Source organism: Natrix helvetica, assembly GCF_964273705.1.
Source record: "Natrix helvetica genome assembly, chromosome: 1".
NCBI classification, from domain to species: Eukaryota; Metazoa; Chordata; class Lepidosauria; order Squamata; family Natricidae; genus Natrix; species Natrix helvetica.
Genome location: NC_138548.1, coordinates 13,323,728 through 13,343,193, shown reverse-complemented (window position 1 = coordinate 13,343,193; position 19,466 = coordinate 13,323,728). Strand labels below are relative to the sequence as shown.

The 19,466-nt window shown below is 40.9% G+C and overlaps 1 protein-coding gene across 5 annotated transcripts in view; it reads right to left on the bottom strand.

Moving 5' to 3' along the window:
• The window catches only part of UPF1 (UPF1 RNA helicase and ATPase), a 38,874-nt gene extending 19,657 nt beyond the window's left edge, over positions 1–19,217 (bottom strand). For 3 of the 5 annotated variants that reach the window (XM_081955815.1, XM_081955814.1, XM_081955817.1), the window contains exons 1-14: positions 18,516–19,217; positions 11,465–11,607; positions 9,032–9,121; positions 6,794–6,961; positions 6,469–6,649; positions 5,754–5,915; positions 3,797–3,881; positions 3,569–3,667; positions 3,056–3,173; positions 2,801–2,960; positions 2,579–2,697; positions 1,714–1,878; positions 1,189–1,303; positions 344–487 (exon numbers count right to left, since the gene is read on the bottom strand). In XM_081955815.1, the coding sequence (XP_081811941.1) occupies positions 344–487; positions 1,189–1,303; positions 1,714–1,878; positions 2,579–2,697; positions 2,801–2,960; positions 3,056–3,173; positions 3,569–3,667; positions 3,797–3,881; positions 5,754–5,915; positions 6,469–6,649; positions 6,794–6,961; positions 9,032–9,121; positions 11,465–11,607; positions 18,516–18,785 (2,019 nt within the window). In that variant the 5' untranslated portion in view covers positions 18,786–19,217. The remainder of the gene's footprint in view (positions 1–343; positions 488–1,188; positions 1,304–1,713; positions 1,879–2,578; positions 2,698–2,800; positions 2,961–3,055; positions 3,174–3,568; positions 3,668–3,796; positions 3,882–5,753; positions 5,916–6,468; positions 6,650–6,793; positions 6,962–9,031; positions 9,122–11,464; positions 11,608–18,515) is intronic. The other 2 variants (XM_081955816.1, XM_081955818.1) reach the window with 1 other exon arrangement.
• Between the last annotated feature and the right edge of the window lie 249 nt (positions 19,218–19,466).

Below are 19,466 nucleotides of genomic sequence, written 5' to 3'. Positions count from 1 at the left end.
GTATTTGCATGTGGGCAATTGCGCAATGTGCCTCCGTATCTAAAATCTCCATTTCAAACAATCTGAATTCTCTTCCTGAAGCTTCATGCAGGCCCCTCCATTTAAAAAAAAACCACACCCATAACCAACCTGCTCATACAAACAAAACTCAGAAAGAAAAATACTTAAATAAAAAATGGAATTTCCAAATGTTTATTTACTTATTCCTTTATTAAAGTTCTTCATTGCCCATCTCCCTCATAAATGGGCTCTGGGAGGTACACAATTTATTCAATGAAATTAAACTTTAAAAACTGAATCATTTAAGATTTAATATTTTAATGTATTTTTTTAAGCAGCCTACCTGTTTTGCCCCAAGAACAACAGGCACCATACACTCTGGCTCAGTGGCCTGTGTGCTTTCATCAATCAAAATGGAACGGAATTGCATTTTAGCAAGTCTTGGGTCGCCAGCTCCAACACATGTGCAGCAAATGACATCTGCATTCTAAGGGCGATAAAACAGCAGAGTTTCAGGATTGTTGAAAATATGGCATACTGCTACTACCAACTGCTCCCAATTCTCTATACAAGTGATGGCTAACCTTTTTGTCCTCACGTGCCCTACACCCATAATGCAATGCACCCCACCCCTCTGCGCATGTGCACATTATACTCCTGCACATGTGCCCCCCCCGCACCCTGTTTTGGGTGTAGTAGGTCTCCCTGAAGTCTCCTGGGACCAAAACAAACGGGACACGGGGGGGGGGGGAGGGGGGACACCGCACCTCCCCCTCCCCCATGTATGTGTGACCCCCGCCCCACACGTTTGTGCGACACCCCCGCGCACATATACGCGCATCTCCCAGGCGCAGAGACCCAAAAATCAGCTGGCCAGCAGTGGAGCTGAACTGGGCGATGGCTCAGGTGCCTGCAGAGAGGACCCTGCATGCCACCTGTGGCATAAGTGCCATAGGTTCGCCATCACGGCTCTATACTAAGCTATGATACGGCTTCCTTGCATTGCGTGCTGTACCCGTCAGGATTTCATTGCTGAAGAGTGTTTGGATATAGGATCACTCTTTGTTTTTGCTGCCCTGAAGATCAACTAGGACACAGCTTACCTACCTGCATCAGAGGAATCTTGAGCACAGAGTATCAAGTCCTGTGAGGAACCAGGACAGCAGCTAAGTACAAGGAAATGATTACCATTAGCAATTCCCGCTCAGCTGTTCGTTTAAGTGCTCGGTAGCGCTTCTCATCAGCGGATGACAGTTCTCCAGTCTCATCTTTCAGTTGCTGTAGTTTCTGGAGCTCTGGCATGCTGAGAAACAAAATACGCACTACTTAGGATGCTGTAAGGGCAGGAAATGTTACAAGTATCCTCGTTTCATCAAGTTGCATCCTGCTTTTAAGGTATCACAATTCAAAGGCAACAAGAATGAACACTGAGGCGTTAGCCGCAACAGGAAAAAAGGCAGTACTTAAGACAAAAAATAAATGTAAACTTCGGTCTCAAAGCTAATCTGCAGACACAAAGAAATTCTTTCCTTTTCATAAACTCAACCCTAGAGCAAAGAACTCTTAGCAGAATACCTAAAGCTTAAGAGCTGTGGAAAATATGAAAATATGATCCATCAGATACTACACTTGATCTTAGCCAAAAGTCCAAGAAGCAAATGAATGAATGTAAGAATAAAAATACCGGCAAGACCATTTCCAGTAACGTCTTACCTATCCATATTCCTGATCTGGTTATGCAGTGCTAAGAAAGAGACAGGTGAATCAATGGCCTCACGGCTCTTTGCACACAGGCGCACCACCTTCAGCCCCGTCTGATGTATTTTTTCAGTCAGCTGGTCCACAGCAATGTTACTTGGGGCACAAACCAGCACAGGCCTTTGAAAACAGCGTGAAACTATGATTAGGTGAAAAACTGAGAGCAAACAATTCCATCCAACCAAAACATTCTCCTTTTTTATTACATTTGGGTAGCGTTTGCAAAAATATGATTTTAATGCAAATAAAGGGCTAACAGAGATTACAAAAACAGATCTGCCAATATTAGATTTTTATCTTGCCTTTATTACTTTATAAATAATTCAAGGCAGCATGTATGTATTCTTGTACATAATACTTCCTCCTCCTCCTATTTTTCTCACAACCACTACCCTGTGAGGTGGGCTGAGCGAGAGAAAGTGGCCCAAAGTCACCCAGCCAACATTCATGCCTAAAATGGGACCAGAACTCACAATTTCCTGATTTGTAGGCCAGCCCCTTAGCCACTACACCAAAGTGGCCCTTATTAAGGACAGCACAAGCGTCCACAATCAAGATTAACAGATTCATGGTTGAGTGAAAAAAGCAACTACACTTAGCCCATCTCTGACCTCCTAACAGTTGCTAGCATCTGGACAGAAGTATTTAGACTTTTTGAAAGTTTTGGTAGGGTGTCGCAGATGGCAGCTGCATGGTCAAAGTCCCATCTCCTTTTACAAGTGTCACATCCACATTCCAATGCACAGATCTTTAATCATAAGATTACAGTAAATCCATTCTGCCCTCTGGGTTGTGAACTAGTGTGTCCTTTCTCTCTTACCCATTCCCTTGCCTTGCCAGGTGATACACAATTGTGGCTGATGTCACAGTCTTGCCTGTGCCAGGGGGCCCCTGAATAAGACTCAAGGGACGCTGCAAAACAGTCTTCACTGCATACACCTGACAATAAAAGGAAAGAAGACTGTGAAGTCAAACAGGTTATAAACCCAACACCTGAAACTCTTAATTCCAATTCCTGGGTTTGCTGTGGAACAGGACAAACCTGAGAATGGTTGAGATCTGGAAGTCCTTGTGCTGTGAAGCGCTTTGGCAACTGGCATTTAATTATAACATCTTCCACCTCATGACCCAGAAGTTTGTGATAGATGTAGCCAGAAACTGATGTTTCATCCACAGCAAATGTTTTTAGGGCGCTCTGCATTCTGAAAAAGAGAGGCACAAGTGTACACTTTGACCGTCTCACCCTCCCCCCCAAAAGCAAAATCAAGAGCTGCTCCCTAAATAAAACTGCACCAACCTATCAAAGGATGTCGATTTCCATACAAAATCCACTTGGAAATTGTGAATCACTTCCACAGGAGCACCAACGCTACTTCTCAACTCAATTGCAATTTCATCACCGTAATCTACAAAAGCTTGTTAAGCAGTAATTTCAGAAAAATACTAGGCACTAGGTGCCTTCTCATTGCTGCACATAGACTGATGCATAACTTTACATATTTTATTTATTTTATTTTATTTATTATTTACGTGAAGGCTCATAGTATATTACTAGAATCTACAACCACTATTAATGGCCTGGGAAGATAACCAGGCAGAGAATTATAGGTAAGTTGAATGTTAACAGAGGCAAAACCCAAAAGTTAATTTAATTTAATTTTTTGTATGACCATCAAGTTCTAAGACAGTGCAGGGAAAAAGACACTTGTCATTCACAATTCTACTACAAAAATCTGGCAGTCGATCCATTTGCCAACTAGTACATTCTCATTCTGCATCTTCCTCCACCTTGTGAAATTAAAAAGGATACTATCAGGAACTTTAATCACATGGCCAATTCCTTTCCACAATGGGGCCAAGTCCCCTTTGTATCTCAGGCAGATCTCATCCCCTTGCATCAAACGCATATCTGAGGAGACAGTAAATAACTTTGAATATTTTTTGAAGATAGCACTGTATGTGGTATCATCTGCCCACTGATTTTTATTAACCCAATCCACTTCTTTAAATGTATTGATATTGCTAATTCCAGTCTGACCTGAATCAGTTTTTGGCAGGGTGAAGTAGGCAATCCTTTTCTTGTTCAAACCAAGATCCCATCTCACAGTAATGTTGTCTTGAGTCTAAAATAAAGAAAGATTCATTCTTTATTTTTTTATTCTTTAACTAGAACCAAAGCTAATATGGCCTTTTGTCTCTTATTTTATTCCAGTGAATGGATCACATATAAACAGATTTGTAATCTTCTTTGCTGACTTTTTTTAGAAATATGCTCACTTCAATGCTTGCTGGAAGATTTAAAATACATTGGTAAGAACAATATTAAGATTAATCTGATTAATCCAGTGGAGCTGCTTCTCATTCATAGATAACTGCTCTTTTCCTAGTCACCGTCTAGTTGTCTTCTTCTCATTTGATTATGTGCAAACGCACGGAATCCATATGCAGCTTTAGAACTATCAGACTGCCCACTTCTAATCTATTAATAGCCCACCTTTTTGCCAGATTATATTTGCTGCAATGCCTGTTGCTTTCTACTGAAGAACAATACATGCATATAGCAGATCACTCTGTCTGTACTCAGAGACTTTAAAATAGAACAGAATACAAATTAAATAATTCGGGGGGGAAATTATCTTCAAGGAATACAGAACAAGTCTCTCAACAAAGCACTTATCAAAAGCAGCTCAACTATAACAAAAACAACCTGTAAAAAATATATGTATTCATGATGCTGAAATGAACATGTAACCATTTACAATGCCCAGTGCAAGCAGGTAAGGTTGCATTACAGAAGCTGACATTTCCATCTGTCAAGATACAAGCTTAACCTGCTTGTCTTACAGTGAAAGCTATGGCTTTCTCAGCAGTAATGCATGGCTGTGAGAGTTGGACCATAAGGAAGGCTGAGCACAAAGAATTTAGGCTTTCAAATTATGGTATGGAGAAGACTCTTGAGAGTCCCTTGGACTGCAAGGAGTTCAAATTAGTCAATCCTAAAGAAAACCAACCCTGACCGTCCTTTGGAAAGAGTTGAAGCTCAGATACTCTGGCCACCAAATGAGAAGAGAGGATTCATTGGAAAAGACCTGTATGTTGGGAAAGATGGAAGGCAAAAGGAGAAGGGGACAGCAGAAGAGGAGATGGTTAGATAGTGTCATCGATGCAATGAACATGAATTTGGGCAAACTCGGAAGAAAGGACAGGGGAGGCTGGCATTCTATGATCCATGGGTCTTGCATGGTATGGGAGCAGCTCTGCAGCGGACAAAAAAGCTCTACAGAGAAGCATTAAAACTGCCCAGAATATCACCGGGCTCCAGCTACCAATCCTGGATGACATCTTCGCATCTCGCTGATTGAGAAAGTTGCATAACATTCTCAGGGACTCTTCCCATCCTGCATATAATCTTTTTAGACTGTTGCCTTCTGGCAGAAGATACAGAACAATTAAAACTAGGACCACACGTCTTCTGAATAGCTTTTATCCCAGAGCTATAATTGCACTCAACAATGAACTAATGGGCCACCATCAGTGAGCTATTGGACAGCACTACTTGGTCTCTTGTGTGGATGCTTGGGTGGTTTAGGGGCGGGGAAGTTTTTTGGTGGGTGGGGGTGTGTTTGGGGATTGTTATGTGTGTTGGGCCTGGTCTCTGGGTGTTATGTGAATTTCGTTATATGTGTAAACTGCGTATATACGTACAATGACAATAAAGTAAAGTAAAGAGTCAGACATAACTTAGCAACTGATCAAATCCTCTGCTTAAAAATTATATCAGACAAACATAGTAGTAACTACCCAACACAAACACTCAATGATTAATGGAACTATGGATATGGTGCTTCAAAATATTTATATCAATTATATTTCAAATGCCTTCCAAACTTAATCTTTCAGAAGCTTACTCTCACCACCCACCCACCCCCAAGCATACTGTTCAGGGTCACCAATCTAAACTATTTCAAGGGGCTGCTTCCTTTTATCCATTTTACCTGAGATTCCTTCAATTTTTTGTCATAATCTGCTTCAAGCTTGACCAGAGGACCAAAGATGTTCTGGTATTGATAAGCATCTTCATATCTAAGGAGGACGTGCTGTGGCTCTTCATCAACCCCAGGTTTTTCCAGGTCCTCCAAAGTGGCAGATGGGTTCTCCTGCAATCACAGACAACAGGACGCTAAACCCAACTTCTCCAGCTGGTTTATGGGAATCCTTCTAAGATGAGGGAACTAAATACTAGGAATATCTTATCACATACGTTAAATCACAAAACAATGAAATGCGAAGCATGCCCATTTAAATTACTAAATGTAAGGATATTTCAAATAACAACAGGCCATATCCACCTTTGACCAAAATCACCCAGAAATCCTAATTATATACTATGGGAAAGAATATTGTTGTGCAGATTGTGCAAATTCTGCTCAATTTGCAGAATTCCTCTTTTGCTGATTAGGATGAAGGCATGAATCTAGACAAAAGCTTCAAACTCCCCAACAACTGCTCTTCTTATTCAACCGCCTTGCTGGTTTTAGTATTCAAAACTTTAAGAGCATTCTTCACAGTCCAAAATCTTGATTTAAAAAGAAACCAAGGATACTCAGGAAGCTGAATTCTGAACCCAGTATTATCTGTCTACCTGTCCCAAATACATCTGCTTTAGCTCCCATTTTCTCTCCACGCACAGCCTGAATCTCTCAAACACACCTTCCACAGTTCTTCTAGTTTATTAATTTGCTGAGCTGTGATCTGCCGGGCCCTCAGTTGTTCCTGTTCTGAAGGAATTTTGACTAGCCAGGAAAGGAAGCAGCGATCCTGAATCAAAGGCTGCCACTGTGAGCTGTCCCAATTGATGTCCTTTAAGCTGCTCTGGCTGGCACAAGGCTGCCTGCACAATCAGGATATGAGAGACATATATTAGACAAACACAAATAGTATTACTCAATTAAAAACTACATTAAAATATATACTTAATAGTTTCTTGTGATCATCATTCAAATAATTTATTTCTAAAAAGCAAACATTCTCTTACCTGCACAACAAAACAACCACGGAGTCAGCTTTGGCCGGGATGAAGCCAAGAAGAAACACATTACGGCAGCCACAATTGTAGCATTCCAAGACGGTCTCGCCCAGAGGACCATCCTTATGAAGAGTAACTTCTTTGCACTTGGCTCTCACAAGATGGTTCACGATGTGACTGGCAAAAGACAGAAACATTGCAAAAACAATGATTGCACAAAAGTTTCCTTTGAAATGTTAGCAGAAAACTCCTTATTTATATTGGAAAAACAAAATGAAGTGCAATTCAGACCTCCTGCTTAAACAGGGGCCTCTATGCCATTTCAGACAAACGGCTGTCCAGTATCTTCTTAAAAGCCTTCAGTGATGGAGCACCCTCAACTTTTGAAGGCAAGCCATTCCACTGACTAATTGTGCTGTTAGGAAATTTCTACTTAGTTCTAGGTTGCTTCTCTCCTTGATTAGTATCCATTGTTTCCCATCTTGCCTTCTGGTACTTTGGGAAATAGGTTGAAACACACACACCCCTTTGTGGCAGCCTCTCCAATATTGGAAGATTGCTATCATGGCACCTCTAGTCCTTCTTTTCACTAGACTTTCTTCCTTTCACTAGAATTCAAGTAAAGAGGATATTTATTTTATATCCCGTCTTTGTTATTTTTACAAATTAACTGGGTAACAGAAGGAACAACGTGAAGGTCTTACTGAACTTCCTGAGAGACAGTCATGTTCTAGTCCTGCCTTACCCATGAAAGCCAGCTGAGTGACTTTTGGCCAATAGCTCTCTCTCAGACCAACCACTTCACAGGGTTGCTATTGTGGGGAAATAGGAGGAGGAAGGAGTATAGTGGATGTTCAACACCTTGAGTTATTTATAAAAGTAATGAGGGAATATAAACAAATAATATGTGGCAAGTGAAGCCTTCCAGAGATATACTTTTCCTCAGGTGCTTATGTACTACCACCATTCAAGTTAGGTTATTTAACAGAATTTAATTGCAAATGCCTTTGGAAGTAGTGCTTAATGCAATTAGCTCAGCTGTTCATGGAAAACTGGCAGCTAAACCGTGTGACACTAATACAGTATCCATTGCATTGGTTGTTGATGTATCTTCAGACCCAATTCAAAGTGCAGTTTTTGATCTTTAGAACCATAACTGCCTGGACCCCAGCTTACTCAGGACAACTACATCTGTGTCAAGAGTCTTGCTCTTAAGAACCTTCACAAAGGCCCTACTAATGAAGAGTGCTAGTGCCAGCAATTTGATAAGTGTTGAAAAAAGGGGCTTTTCAGTACAATTCCCATGCTCTAGTATAAATTGGTATGCCCCCCCCCATCTCTGCAAACTTTCAACAGCAGCAAAACCTATTTGCTTTGTTGTTTCTTGACTACTACATGATACATATAGTCCATTAAGTTGTTAATTTTAACTTGATTCACAACACAGGTAGCCTTGATCACAATTGGGTCTGGAATTTCCATTACTAAATGAGGCAATTGTTAAGGGAGTCATGCCCAATTTTACCACCATTTTGCTCTGGTCATTAAATGAATCAGTTATTAAGTCCACCCAACTCCCCCCCCCCTAGATTTGCTTGTCAGAAGCCAGCTGGGAAGGTCACAAATAGCAACCTGACCCAACATGTTGCAACTGTCATAAATATATGCCAGTTGCCAAGTGCTCAAATTTTGATCAAGTGACCATGGGAACAACGCAATGGTTACAAGGGCAATGAGCAGTCATGTTGTTTTTTTCAATGCCACTGTAACTTCAAACAGTTGCTAAATGAATGATCATAGGTCAAGGACTACCTGTATTTAAATCAAATACTATTCATTACTGATTCCTACTGCTATTGTTATTTCTCTATATTGTATTCATAATACATTAAGGGATTATATTTTATGCCATACTTTTGTGTACATAATAGAAAACACCCTTATGGGGACTTAGCTCTAACAAGTGTGCCCTACTAAAATGTTGGTAAAGTTTAAGCCACTTTGTAGAAAGCATTTTGGAGAGACTGAATTTTTGCAGAAACTGTCCCATAATAATTCAACAATAGAGTACAAGTACTTATATTCAACAGGGACCTAGGATCAATTGGCGCAAGTTCTCCCTCAAGATTTTAGATAGTTGCTAACAGCGAAAGTGGATCAATTATTTGAATTAGCACCTGAAAACTTTCTATGTTCATACATTTAACAGAAGTGAATTATGTTCTCTTTGTGAATGTGAATATTTACCTGCCAGAGGTATTCCCACGTCCATTGCAGAACCACTTCTTGCTGGTGTTACAATAGACCACGCAAGCTGGATCATGGATGCCACAATAGCTAAGGAAAACATAGAGGGACCATAGCTGGAAATCAATTCTTCTTCAAGGAAAGGAAATCAATGACACTCACCCATACAAACTGATTAAGGAATTACAAAGACTACTAGATCATCGTTTCTGAAAGCTAGCAGAAGCATTATTAACGTTCTGGACATTATACTATCCACAACATGCCCTCTGTGGCAATAAAGCCCCTTGTGATCAATGCCAAACATCATAGCATAGCATCAGTGGTGGGTTGCAGGCAGTACGCTCTGGTGTGCGCATACCGGAGACAGCCCGGAGCACCGGATACTGTTCCGGTACGGTGCTCCATAGGGCCCACCTGCCCGTCCGAGCTCCTTACTGGTGTTTAAAGGCTTCTGTGCTTCTGCGCAGGCACATACAGCATCTGTGTGACGCTCTGTGGAGCAGCTGGAGTGTCGCAGAGCATTGCACAGGCGCTAAGATGCGTGCACACACGCTGCGCATGTCCATGAGGACGCTATTGGCCCCGGAGCGGGATTTCAAACCCACCACTGCATAGCATACTTTATTGGCTAAGTGTGATTGGACACACAAGGAATTTGTCTTTGGTAAATAAGCTCTCACTGTACATAAAAATATATTCATCAAGAATCATAAGATAAAACATTTAGTGATAGTCATAGGATACTAAAAAAAAATCAAATCATACTAGGAAACTAAAAAAAACAATATAAATCGTAAAGGTACAAGCAACAGGGTTATAGTTGTAAGTAGGAGGAGATAGGTAATAGGAAGGATGAGAAGAAGAATAGTAATACAGTCAACATAAGCACTGCAGCTTAAAAAGTATGTTCAGACATTCAAAATGCATTGTTAGAGAATACTACTTATTCAGCTAAACACTGCAGAGTATGGCATAACCAAACCAATTTAATCTTCCGAGCTTCAGAAAAACAGAATAATAGAGTGGGAAGGGACTTTGAAGGTCTTTTAGTCCAACCTTCTGCTCAAGCAGAAAACTATACCATTTCAGACAAATGGTTGTCCAATCTCTTCCTAAAAATCTCCAGTGTTAGAGCACCCACAACCTCTGGAGGCAGTAAAGCATAAATGCAATAATCTTAGAGAGCCAGAAGCAAGGTGTTAGAAAATGATCTGATGCACTAAGGCAGTGATGGCGAACCTGTGGCATGCGGAGCCATTTGTCAGGGCACGCGAGGCTCTGCCCTGTCAGCTGGCCAGCTGAGTTCACCCTTTTTTAAAGCCACTTTTTGCCCTCCCCAGGCTCCAGAAGCTTTATAGGAGCCTGGGGAGGGCGAAAAGAGCCTCCCCCCCCCAGAGGCCCTCAGGCGGCTTCATGAGCTTCCCTGAAGCCTCCGGAGCGCAAAAAACCAGCCCTACGGGCAAACCGGAACTTCAGGAACGGACTTCTGGTTTGCTCGGAGGTTCGTTTTGACTGCTTCGGAGGCTTCAGGGAAGCGTCCTGAAGGTCCCTGAAGCCTTCAGAGCACTCAAAAGGACCCCCCGAGCAAACCAGAAGTCACTTCCGGTTTGCTCGGAGGGTCGTTTTGACTGCTCTGGAGATTCAGCGAAGCGTCCTGAAGGTCCCTGAAGCCTCCAGAGCACTCAAAAGGACCCTCCGAGCAAACCAGAAGTCACTTCCGGTTTGCTCGGAGGGTCGTTTTGACTGCTCCGGAGGCTTCAGGGAAGCCTCCTGAAGCTCCCTGAAGCCTCCAGAGGGCTTCCGGGAGGGGCGGGGGAGGCTGTTTTCACCCTCCCCGGGCTCCTATAAAGCCTCTGGAGCATTGGGAGAGCAAAAAAAGCATGCAAAAAATGAGGGGTTGCGCCTGTAGTGCGCGCATGTGCACTGGGGGTGGTCGCGCATTGCATTATGGGTGTGGCACACCCGCACACGACCCCCCTGCGCTCCCCCCACTTATGGCACGTGAGCCAAAAAAGGTTCACCATCACTGCACTAAGGCATCTTAAAGGGTCTGATACAAAACTACATAAAACATAGAATAAGAGCATTTAGGTTCAAGAAAAGGCAACAGCAATCCCATCTGAATAAAGGACTGGACCTCATACAAGATCATTAATTTTAATATAACCTAACCGGAAACTACTGTAACTCCTTTAATCGACTGATAAAAACCATTTTCTCAATCCCAACATACATGCGCAGGTTCTATGCGAGGGCATAAATATATCCCAGAAGCCTAAGGAGAGAGTCACTAGATACGGGTTCTAGGTTATGATGGCAAAATGGCATGGGAAATGAAAAAGTAAATCACTCACTAGCCACAGGGAGAAAGCTTCCCCAATGTGTTAAACTGATGCCCTGTTCTCATAACACCAGGCTCTACTATCTCACCTGCAAGCATGTACAGGCAGGTCCTTGGTGTAATAAGTGTCTTCCTCGTCTTCTTCAAAATTGAGCTCCGCAAGCAGTTGGCTGGTTTTAGGCACATTATCATCCACTGCCCCATTCTGGAGGATGCCATCTGGTCCATTTACCTGGAGTTAAAACAAAACAAAACGTAATATATGCAACTGTAATTTATTTTTTAACAAAGCAAGTCATACAGGCATTTTTTAAAAAAAAGGATACATCATACATCAACGCCAATTTACAAGCATGTGTACAGAATCTTGAATTATATTCAATAAACATTATGATATGCTATTTTTTAAACAGAAGTGAGAAAAAAGTTTTCTGAACAGTAGCAACATTTGGTTCTGATTACTGCCCCTTTGTTGTATTTCCTCTTCTATCAGCAGTTTCAAATCATACCTTTTCTTAAAGTATCCACAATACACTTTAAGAACTATGCCACTAAAAGAAAAACAGTCTCTTCGGGCTTCTATCCTCTTCTAAAATCACAGAAAGAGACTTCACCAGGTTCTTCTTTAAAGGTTCTACATTTAGGCAACAAAAATGGAATGCACAGGTACAGTATAGGTGATACCTTGCTCAGTAGTAGTAACTGTGAAAGAGGATCTTGGAGTCCTAATGGACAACCATTTAAATATGAGCCAGCAGTGTGCAGCAGCTGCCAAAAAAGCCAACACAGTCCTAGGCTGCATCAACAGAGGGATAGAATCAAGATCACGTGAAGTGTTAATACCACTTTATAATGCCTTGGTAAGGCCACACTTGGAATACTGCATTCAGTTCTGGTCGCCACGATGTAAAAAAGATGTGGAGACTCTAGAAAGAGTGCAGAGAAGAGCAACAAAGAGGATTAGGGGACTGGAGACTAAAACATATGAAGAACGGTTGCAGGAACTGGGTATGTTTAGCTTAAGAGAAAGAAGGACTAGGGGAGACATGATAGCATTGTTCCAATATCTCAGGGGTTGCCACAAAGAAGAGGGAGTCAAACTATTCTCCAAAGCACCTGAGGGTAGAACAAGAAGCAATGGGTGGAAACTAATCAAGGAGAGAAGCAACTTAGAACTGAGGAGAAATTTCCTGACAGTGAGAACAATTAATCAGTGGAACAGCTTGCCTCCAGAAGTTGTGAATGCCCCAACACTGGAAGTCTTTAAGAAGATGTTGGATAGCTATTTGTCTGAAACGGTATAGGGTTTCCTGCCTAGGCAGGGGGTTGGACTAGAAGACCTCCAAGGTCCCTTCCAACTCTACTATTGTATTGTAATTCTATTGCTTTGATCTACCCCAGTCACAAGGCTATCTAGAAAGCCCCAATTCACAAGTTTCCTAAGCAATGATGTAGCATCACTGAAAATTTTGAAACCCCACCATAGATTTTATGAGACTGGAAAAATTTTGCCTGCTAAACAAGCATGGGAACATCTGCAATTGTTTAAACATTTGTCTGGTATAAATTTTTTTGTCTGGTAAGTCAGAGTTAACAGAACTGAAACAATGACTAAAGTGCTAACAATATTGACTTATTCTTCCCAAATTCTTTATTCCACCTCTCACCCCAGTGCATGAAGGTTAGCCCTTGGGAAAGGCCCTGATTTAGGAACCCTAATCTTGCTGGTGCATAATAATGATTTCCTTCGGAAACTCTCAAGGTAAGTGGCTCTACCAATGTTTCATATATTCTTCAATGAGAAATTTGATTTCTGCTTTCATCTCTTATACAGTAAGTCATTCTTATTCAATGTGTGGGTGGTCTTGGAAGTCAAATAAATACTAGCTATCACTAATGACAAAAGGAGGAATCTCATTGTTATTTATTTACATGCATACATATTTAGTTACATCTTCAATAAGAGATTGGGTCAGATCTTTTAAAGGATTATAGCCTTAGAGAATACTATATTTCAAGAGGCTAATAAAGGAATAATTATCAAAACAAATAACCACTAGAATTATAGGAGGGGGAGAGAATGTGAGGCCAACATTTGCCATCCTTAATGCCAAAGACTCTCCATATTTATCTATCATTTAAAAAATTAAACAAGTGTTAGCATCAGCTTTGTGGTAAAATATCCCTAGGTACCACATAGGCTATATAAGTATTAATTTTAAAAAGTGATGGTTATCAATCTTGTTTGGAAATACCAATTAGATGAAGTTACACTAAGGTGTGCAGGATCAAATCTACATATATTCATTAATGGCCTTGCAAACCATTTAAATATGTTCTTCAAAAAAAAAAAGCCAGAAAAACTTCAGCACTGCACAGTATTATTTTAAGAATCAAGGCCGCAGCAGCAGTACCAAATTACATGAACTTAAATATCATTTTACTTTATTACATATGCAACTCCAGTCCCCCCATTAAACTTTCTAATACCTTCCCCAAGAAACATGATGATTTTTTAAAACCAGCATGGGCTACCGTTGGTCCATAACATTATGCACCATAACATTATTGCGCAATAATGTTTTTTTACAAAGCTTTTCCAGTTCAGTAAAATATTGTGAAGAAAATCAATAATAATAAATGGCTGTCAAAACAAATATATTATGTAGATCTGGCAGTTTCAAAGTGTAATCAATGTCTTTAAGTTAGGAGAAAAACATGTCATTATGAATAAAACTACAATAGAGTTAGAGAATAGTAATTCCTACAAGTTAATACTGCAACTTAACATATGTTTACTTAGGGGAAAAAATCGAACTATCTTCTAAATAAATATGTTCCTCAAACACCTACAGCATATGAAGTTTCCAAAAGAAGCAAGACAAAACAGTTTATAGAGCAACCTATTATTGCTCCTTGGGCAGGCAAGCTAAGAAGGGACAGCACCACAAAACTCAGGTACAAGATCAGATATATGGAGACAACGGATGATCCAGAAGAGATTCAGAATGGCAATGGATGATCTCAGTTTCTAGCAACTGCAATAGCTACAAGTCTGCAGGCACAAAACCAAATTGAAATATTGTAGAAAACAAATGATACTTTACTAGTTTACTAGGTAATTCAAAATTATGTCTCAAGCCCATCCAATCTTTAGTCATAAGAGACAGTAATCTGACAAATCCATTTTGAGGAACACAAATGTAAGCATATGTAACTATAATTTCCATATGTAATTTACATAAGCAAACTATAATTACACGCATGCGAAAGCAAAAAAATTGCTCAAACATGGGGCTCACTCTTTCCCTTCCATACAAATAAGAAAAATAAACTAAAATCTAGTTTTTTGGTGAGCAGGCTGCCAATGTGCTGCTGTATATTTGATGAACACTTTTTGGTGATCATAGACTGCGAGTTAACATTTTTGGATAGTATATTAAGAAACATGGTGGACAGGGTATTCTGGAATTTTTCTTTCATTTTTTGGATTACCAATATAATTAAGCCTATTTTAAGATTCATATTACAGATCTTTGTCTAAATTTCTTGTCAAAATAGTAGAGTAGCCCATGTTGAATTGGGCTCTTCAAATCACAAAAAAGGATTTAGTATCACAGATTGCCTATTTCCTTCATGATGAACAGTAGGCTATAAAAACTGCCTGCTTCCCCCCATCTGTTTGAGAAAGCCATAATTATCTTTAAAACAAATTTTCTAATCTTATGTAAAGCTAAATAAAGACTCTTCTAACTTGAAAACCAATTTATTTTTCCCTGTTATGTTAGGTAAGGAGAGTGAAGAGCAATATTAGAGTTCTGAGGATATCTTCTTGTTCATATACATAATATTGCAGTTTTGTATTATATGCAATTCAGGGTAATATTTCAGTTTAAAATAAGAACGTTTTGTAAAAATATTGCCCCCATGATTTTTAAAGGATTATATCTCTCAGATGCCTTAGCCTACACAGCTAATTGATCAAAACCATTCCTTAAAGCCTCAGCATCTGAAGTGACCTACACCAACCTACCCATAACCATGAATATTAACCTATTAGTATAAGAAAGCCACTGAAGTAGTTATTTACTTGATTTTCCAGTAGTGAAAAATTCTGAAGAAGATCAAAAGACATGTTGACATAATATGTTGAATAGAAAGCTGTGCGCCTAAGTATTTTACTTGCAGGGTTTTCCATTCACATTTTTTTATGAGCCAGCAAATATAACAATATATTTAATTCTTTCCATGTTAAGGGAGAGTACACACAGAATTACTATCTGTTACTTATACAGATGTAGTACAGAAAATAGTAGAAGTTTTAAATTTCTGAATCTTGCAAACAGCTGTTGCTAGGTAAATCAAACATCAGTATGTTTATTACTCTAACATAACCAGATTCTAATTTTTAAAAATTATTTCAAGATTATCCATAACCGATTCCTAACTTAGTCTGGAGTACTCATATTGAAAAATACTGGAAAAGATAGACCGAAGGCTTTCAAAAGCAGAAATAATCCAATTCTCATTCTTTACAGAAATATTTTTCCCCAAAAGGATCTTTGAGAAAATCACTTTCCCAGAATGAATGACTGAAAAATTACTTAAATGCAAATATATTTCCCATTCCAAATGTCCTGACAGCCCAGGCATGGGAATCTCCTAATTGCATATTCAGCTATTCTGTAAGTAGATGGAGATTTTAAGATTGTGATGGGAAACTTGCTCAGATCAACACCAGAAGTCATAAGTATTGTGACTATATGTACCTTCATCCAATTCACAGAGCTAACACTTTTGTTTTGGTAGGAAGCAACACAGAAACTAAGCAGCGATAGGTTTGGTTAGCATCTCTCAGTCCTCTAGGGCAAGCCTCGGAAATAAAACAAACATCCTGGAAGAAAGCAATGACAAGCCACTTCTGTATGGCTGCCAAAAAAACTATTTAATGAAGACAAAGGTGATTTTCCTTTTAACAGGAAACAGTACAACACCACCATGTCTTGTGTTGCTAACACTTTAAAAATATACCTTTCATCATTAGCCAACCTGAAGACCCTTTTTATTAATATAGCAACACTTTCCACAAACAGCATACAACTGCTTTAAGTTTATGATGGATTTCAATAGTGAAATTGAGTTGAGAAAGAAAATAACCAAGAGTAAGGAAAAAGAATATGCTACATATATTCTCTTCTTGACCCTGATGTCCCCTCCCCTACACATTTCAAAACCCTCTTCTGGGGAATTAAGCAAGCATACTATGTTTTGAATGCCATTCCTATTTTATTCCTATATGGGAATAAAATCTGGCGAAGAAAATGAGGCAATATTCTGCATTACAGCAATGAAACTACAGAACAGAAAATTCTTAGAAAGGCACCACAAACCTATGGCATATCCAGAAAACTCACATCTGTACTAAATGGAATTCTATCCTTACAGACATATTCGCAAAACTTCAAATGACTTGTCCAGAACAAGATGATTAAACCACCTAAAGGAATTACATTAGAGAAAACCTGACCTAAGATGCAAAACTGAGTACTACACTCTACTGTTAAGCAGAACAAAGGACAAAAATGCAAATTAAAAACCATCTCTTTAACAAGGTGGCATTTCCTTGGAAAAGGTGTTAATTATACATGTACACACCTTGCCCCCCAGTTGAGGCCTCACCCAATTACTCAGAAGTTAAAGTACTATCGTATGCTGTTCTAGCCACAATTAATACCTATGATGGAACACCTTATCCTTAATTGAGAGATAAATCCTCCCCTAATCTATAAAGAGCTTCTGTGGGTACATATTCTACTACCACTTGTCTAAAATTATATTTTTCTCCTTTTAAAAAAATTTGGTCAACCCAAGGCAGCAGGCACACTTTATACTCCTATTTTCTTTACCATGATAAAATACTTTTATCACAATACATATACATTTTTCCATTTTCCAAGTATATACACAATCCCCAGTTGTGTTTTTACTGCTTTAAGCACTAAACGTTTAGAGTTTAAATCCAGATCTCACATTCTGTCGCAAAGATGATTCAACAAGTTATCTTTACAAGAACTCTTTAAAAGGCCATGCAAGAAAATCACAGAAACTGAGAATTTTCCAATCACTTTCTTGGAAACCACTATGCAAATTCAATGCCTCACTGACTTCAATGCAGTCTTCTGTCAAACAGGTGTACACAATGCTACTTTAAAGTGTACAAAGAAGGTACCAGTTAATAACAGCTTGAAGACAAATGATTTACACACCAGCTTGAAATCAAACTTAGTTGCCACTAAGACTCATCGAAAAGCCATTATAATTCTAGCATCTAACCAAACAATTCCAGCCAATTTTCTCTCACTACTAAGCTTTGCCTCTTAATCAGGAAAATGAGGTTTTTTTAAATTTTTATTTAGCAACTTCCGCAGCCTGAAACAGTTTGAAAGTCACTGGCGCAGTAAACAGGTTCAAGGTATCATTGGGCCCTTTTCTTTTGATAAAAGTCATAGTTACCCAACTGAAACACGTAAGATAGGCGGTAACTGGCAAACACACATAAACATACACATATCGGAAAGCAATTCATTACTTTCACACTTAATGATATCATGCATAGGCATTATAATTCTGTAATGCACATTGCCCGCATCTGTCACCATCCTACACTTTGAGCAACAAAATATAAAAAATCAGAGGTTTTATCGGGACGAGGAGTCTGCTTCATGATCTTGGGAAGTCTAGAACAGAAGTATTAGTCTGACATGGCAGAGTTCCCTGCTTGAGCAGAGGGTTGGACTAGAAGACCTCCAAAGTCCCTTTCCAGCTCTGTTATTCTGTAAATGTACATACGAGGAATATATCTCTGGCGTATTCTTTTCAATAAGCATTAAGGCTAAAGTTACAGGCTTTCCTACTAAGCCCTGGGGCAATTTTTAAACAAGCCTAGAATCCAAGCTTATAGAAGCAACTCAACCTCTTTGCCTCTCCCACTCGGGACCTGCAAGCTGCCCTTTTATCCCGCGCCAAGTGCCACACATACAAGACGTGGACTTTAAAAGTTAGCCTCCCACTCGTTCCTTCCCCCCCCCGCTCTTCCCCGCCTGGCGGTTCTAACTCTCCCTCACCCTTCGCGGGCCTCACCTGGGCGTCCAGCTGCCCCGGAGCAACGACGGAAGGCGCCCCCCCGGCGCCCACTCCGACGCCACCCCCCGGGAGTCCCGGGGTCCCCGGCGCGACGACGCCTCCTCCGCTCCCGGAACCTCCTCCGGGCGGCGTTTGAGTCTGGCTGGGCAAGGTGAAGTCGGTGAACTCGAACTCGGAGCCTTGCGTGTCAGCGCCCAGCAGCTCGGCCTCCTCGGTGTCGAGGAAAGTCAACGTCTGCGAACTGGGCCCGTAGGCTTCCACGCTCATGATGGCGGCGGCGGCTGTTCCAGGTCTTCCCCGGCCCTTCTTATCTCTTTTCCCCTCACGGAGGAGGAGGAGACGGCGGCGACCGGGTTGGCAACGGCGAGCTTGGCGGGTTTCCTTCTTTTTCTTGAGGCCCCGTCAGAACGAGCGCGAGGCTTATTACCTTAGCCGCGTTCTGCGCCTGCGCAGAACTTTAGGCCTCAACTGTCGACCCGAGCCAGACTCTCTAACAACGGATGAGCCAATGAGCAGGCGGCTGACCGTACGCCCGAGAGCCGCGAGCCGAGATGAGAGAAGGGAAAAAGATTACCCCCCCTTCCTTAGTGCGCACGCGTCTTGCGCTCCGCGCGCCTGCGCCAACTCAAACTGGCTGAGAAGGCTGGCGAGCACAGCAGAAAAAGGAGGTTTTGAGAGGTGGCAGCCGCGCAGGTAGAAGCAGCGGAACGAGGGGGGAAGGGAGCGACACGCTCTTTTATAGCTCCGCCCCGGCGCGTTGACGCACATGTCGACTCGCCAATCAAACTCTCACTGGGAGAAAAGGCGGTGTCTCAGGTGGCCAATCAGAACAGAATTCGAGAGTCAAGAAAAGCGGGGTGAAGGTAGAAGATCGATCCACGCGGAAAAGGGAGAAAGGCGGGAGAATACGCACCGACTAGCCAATTAGAACGCGCGGACCCAAGAAGC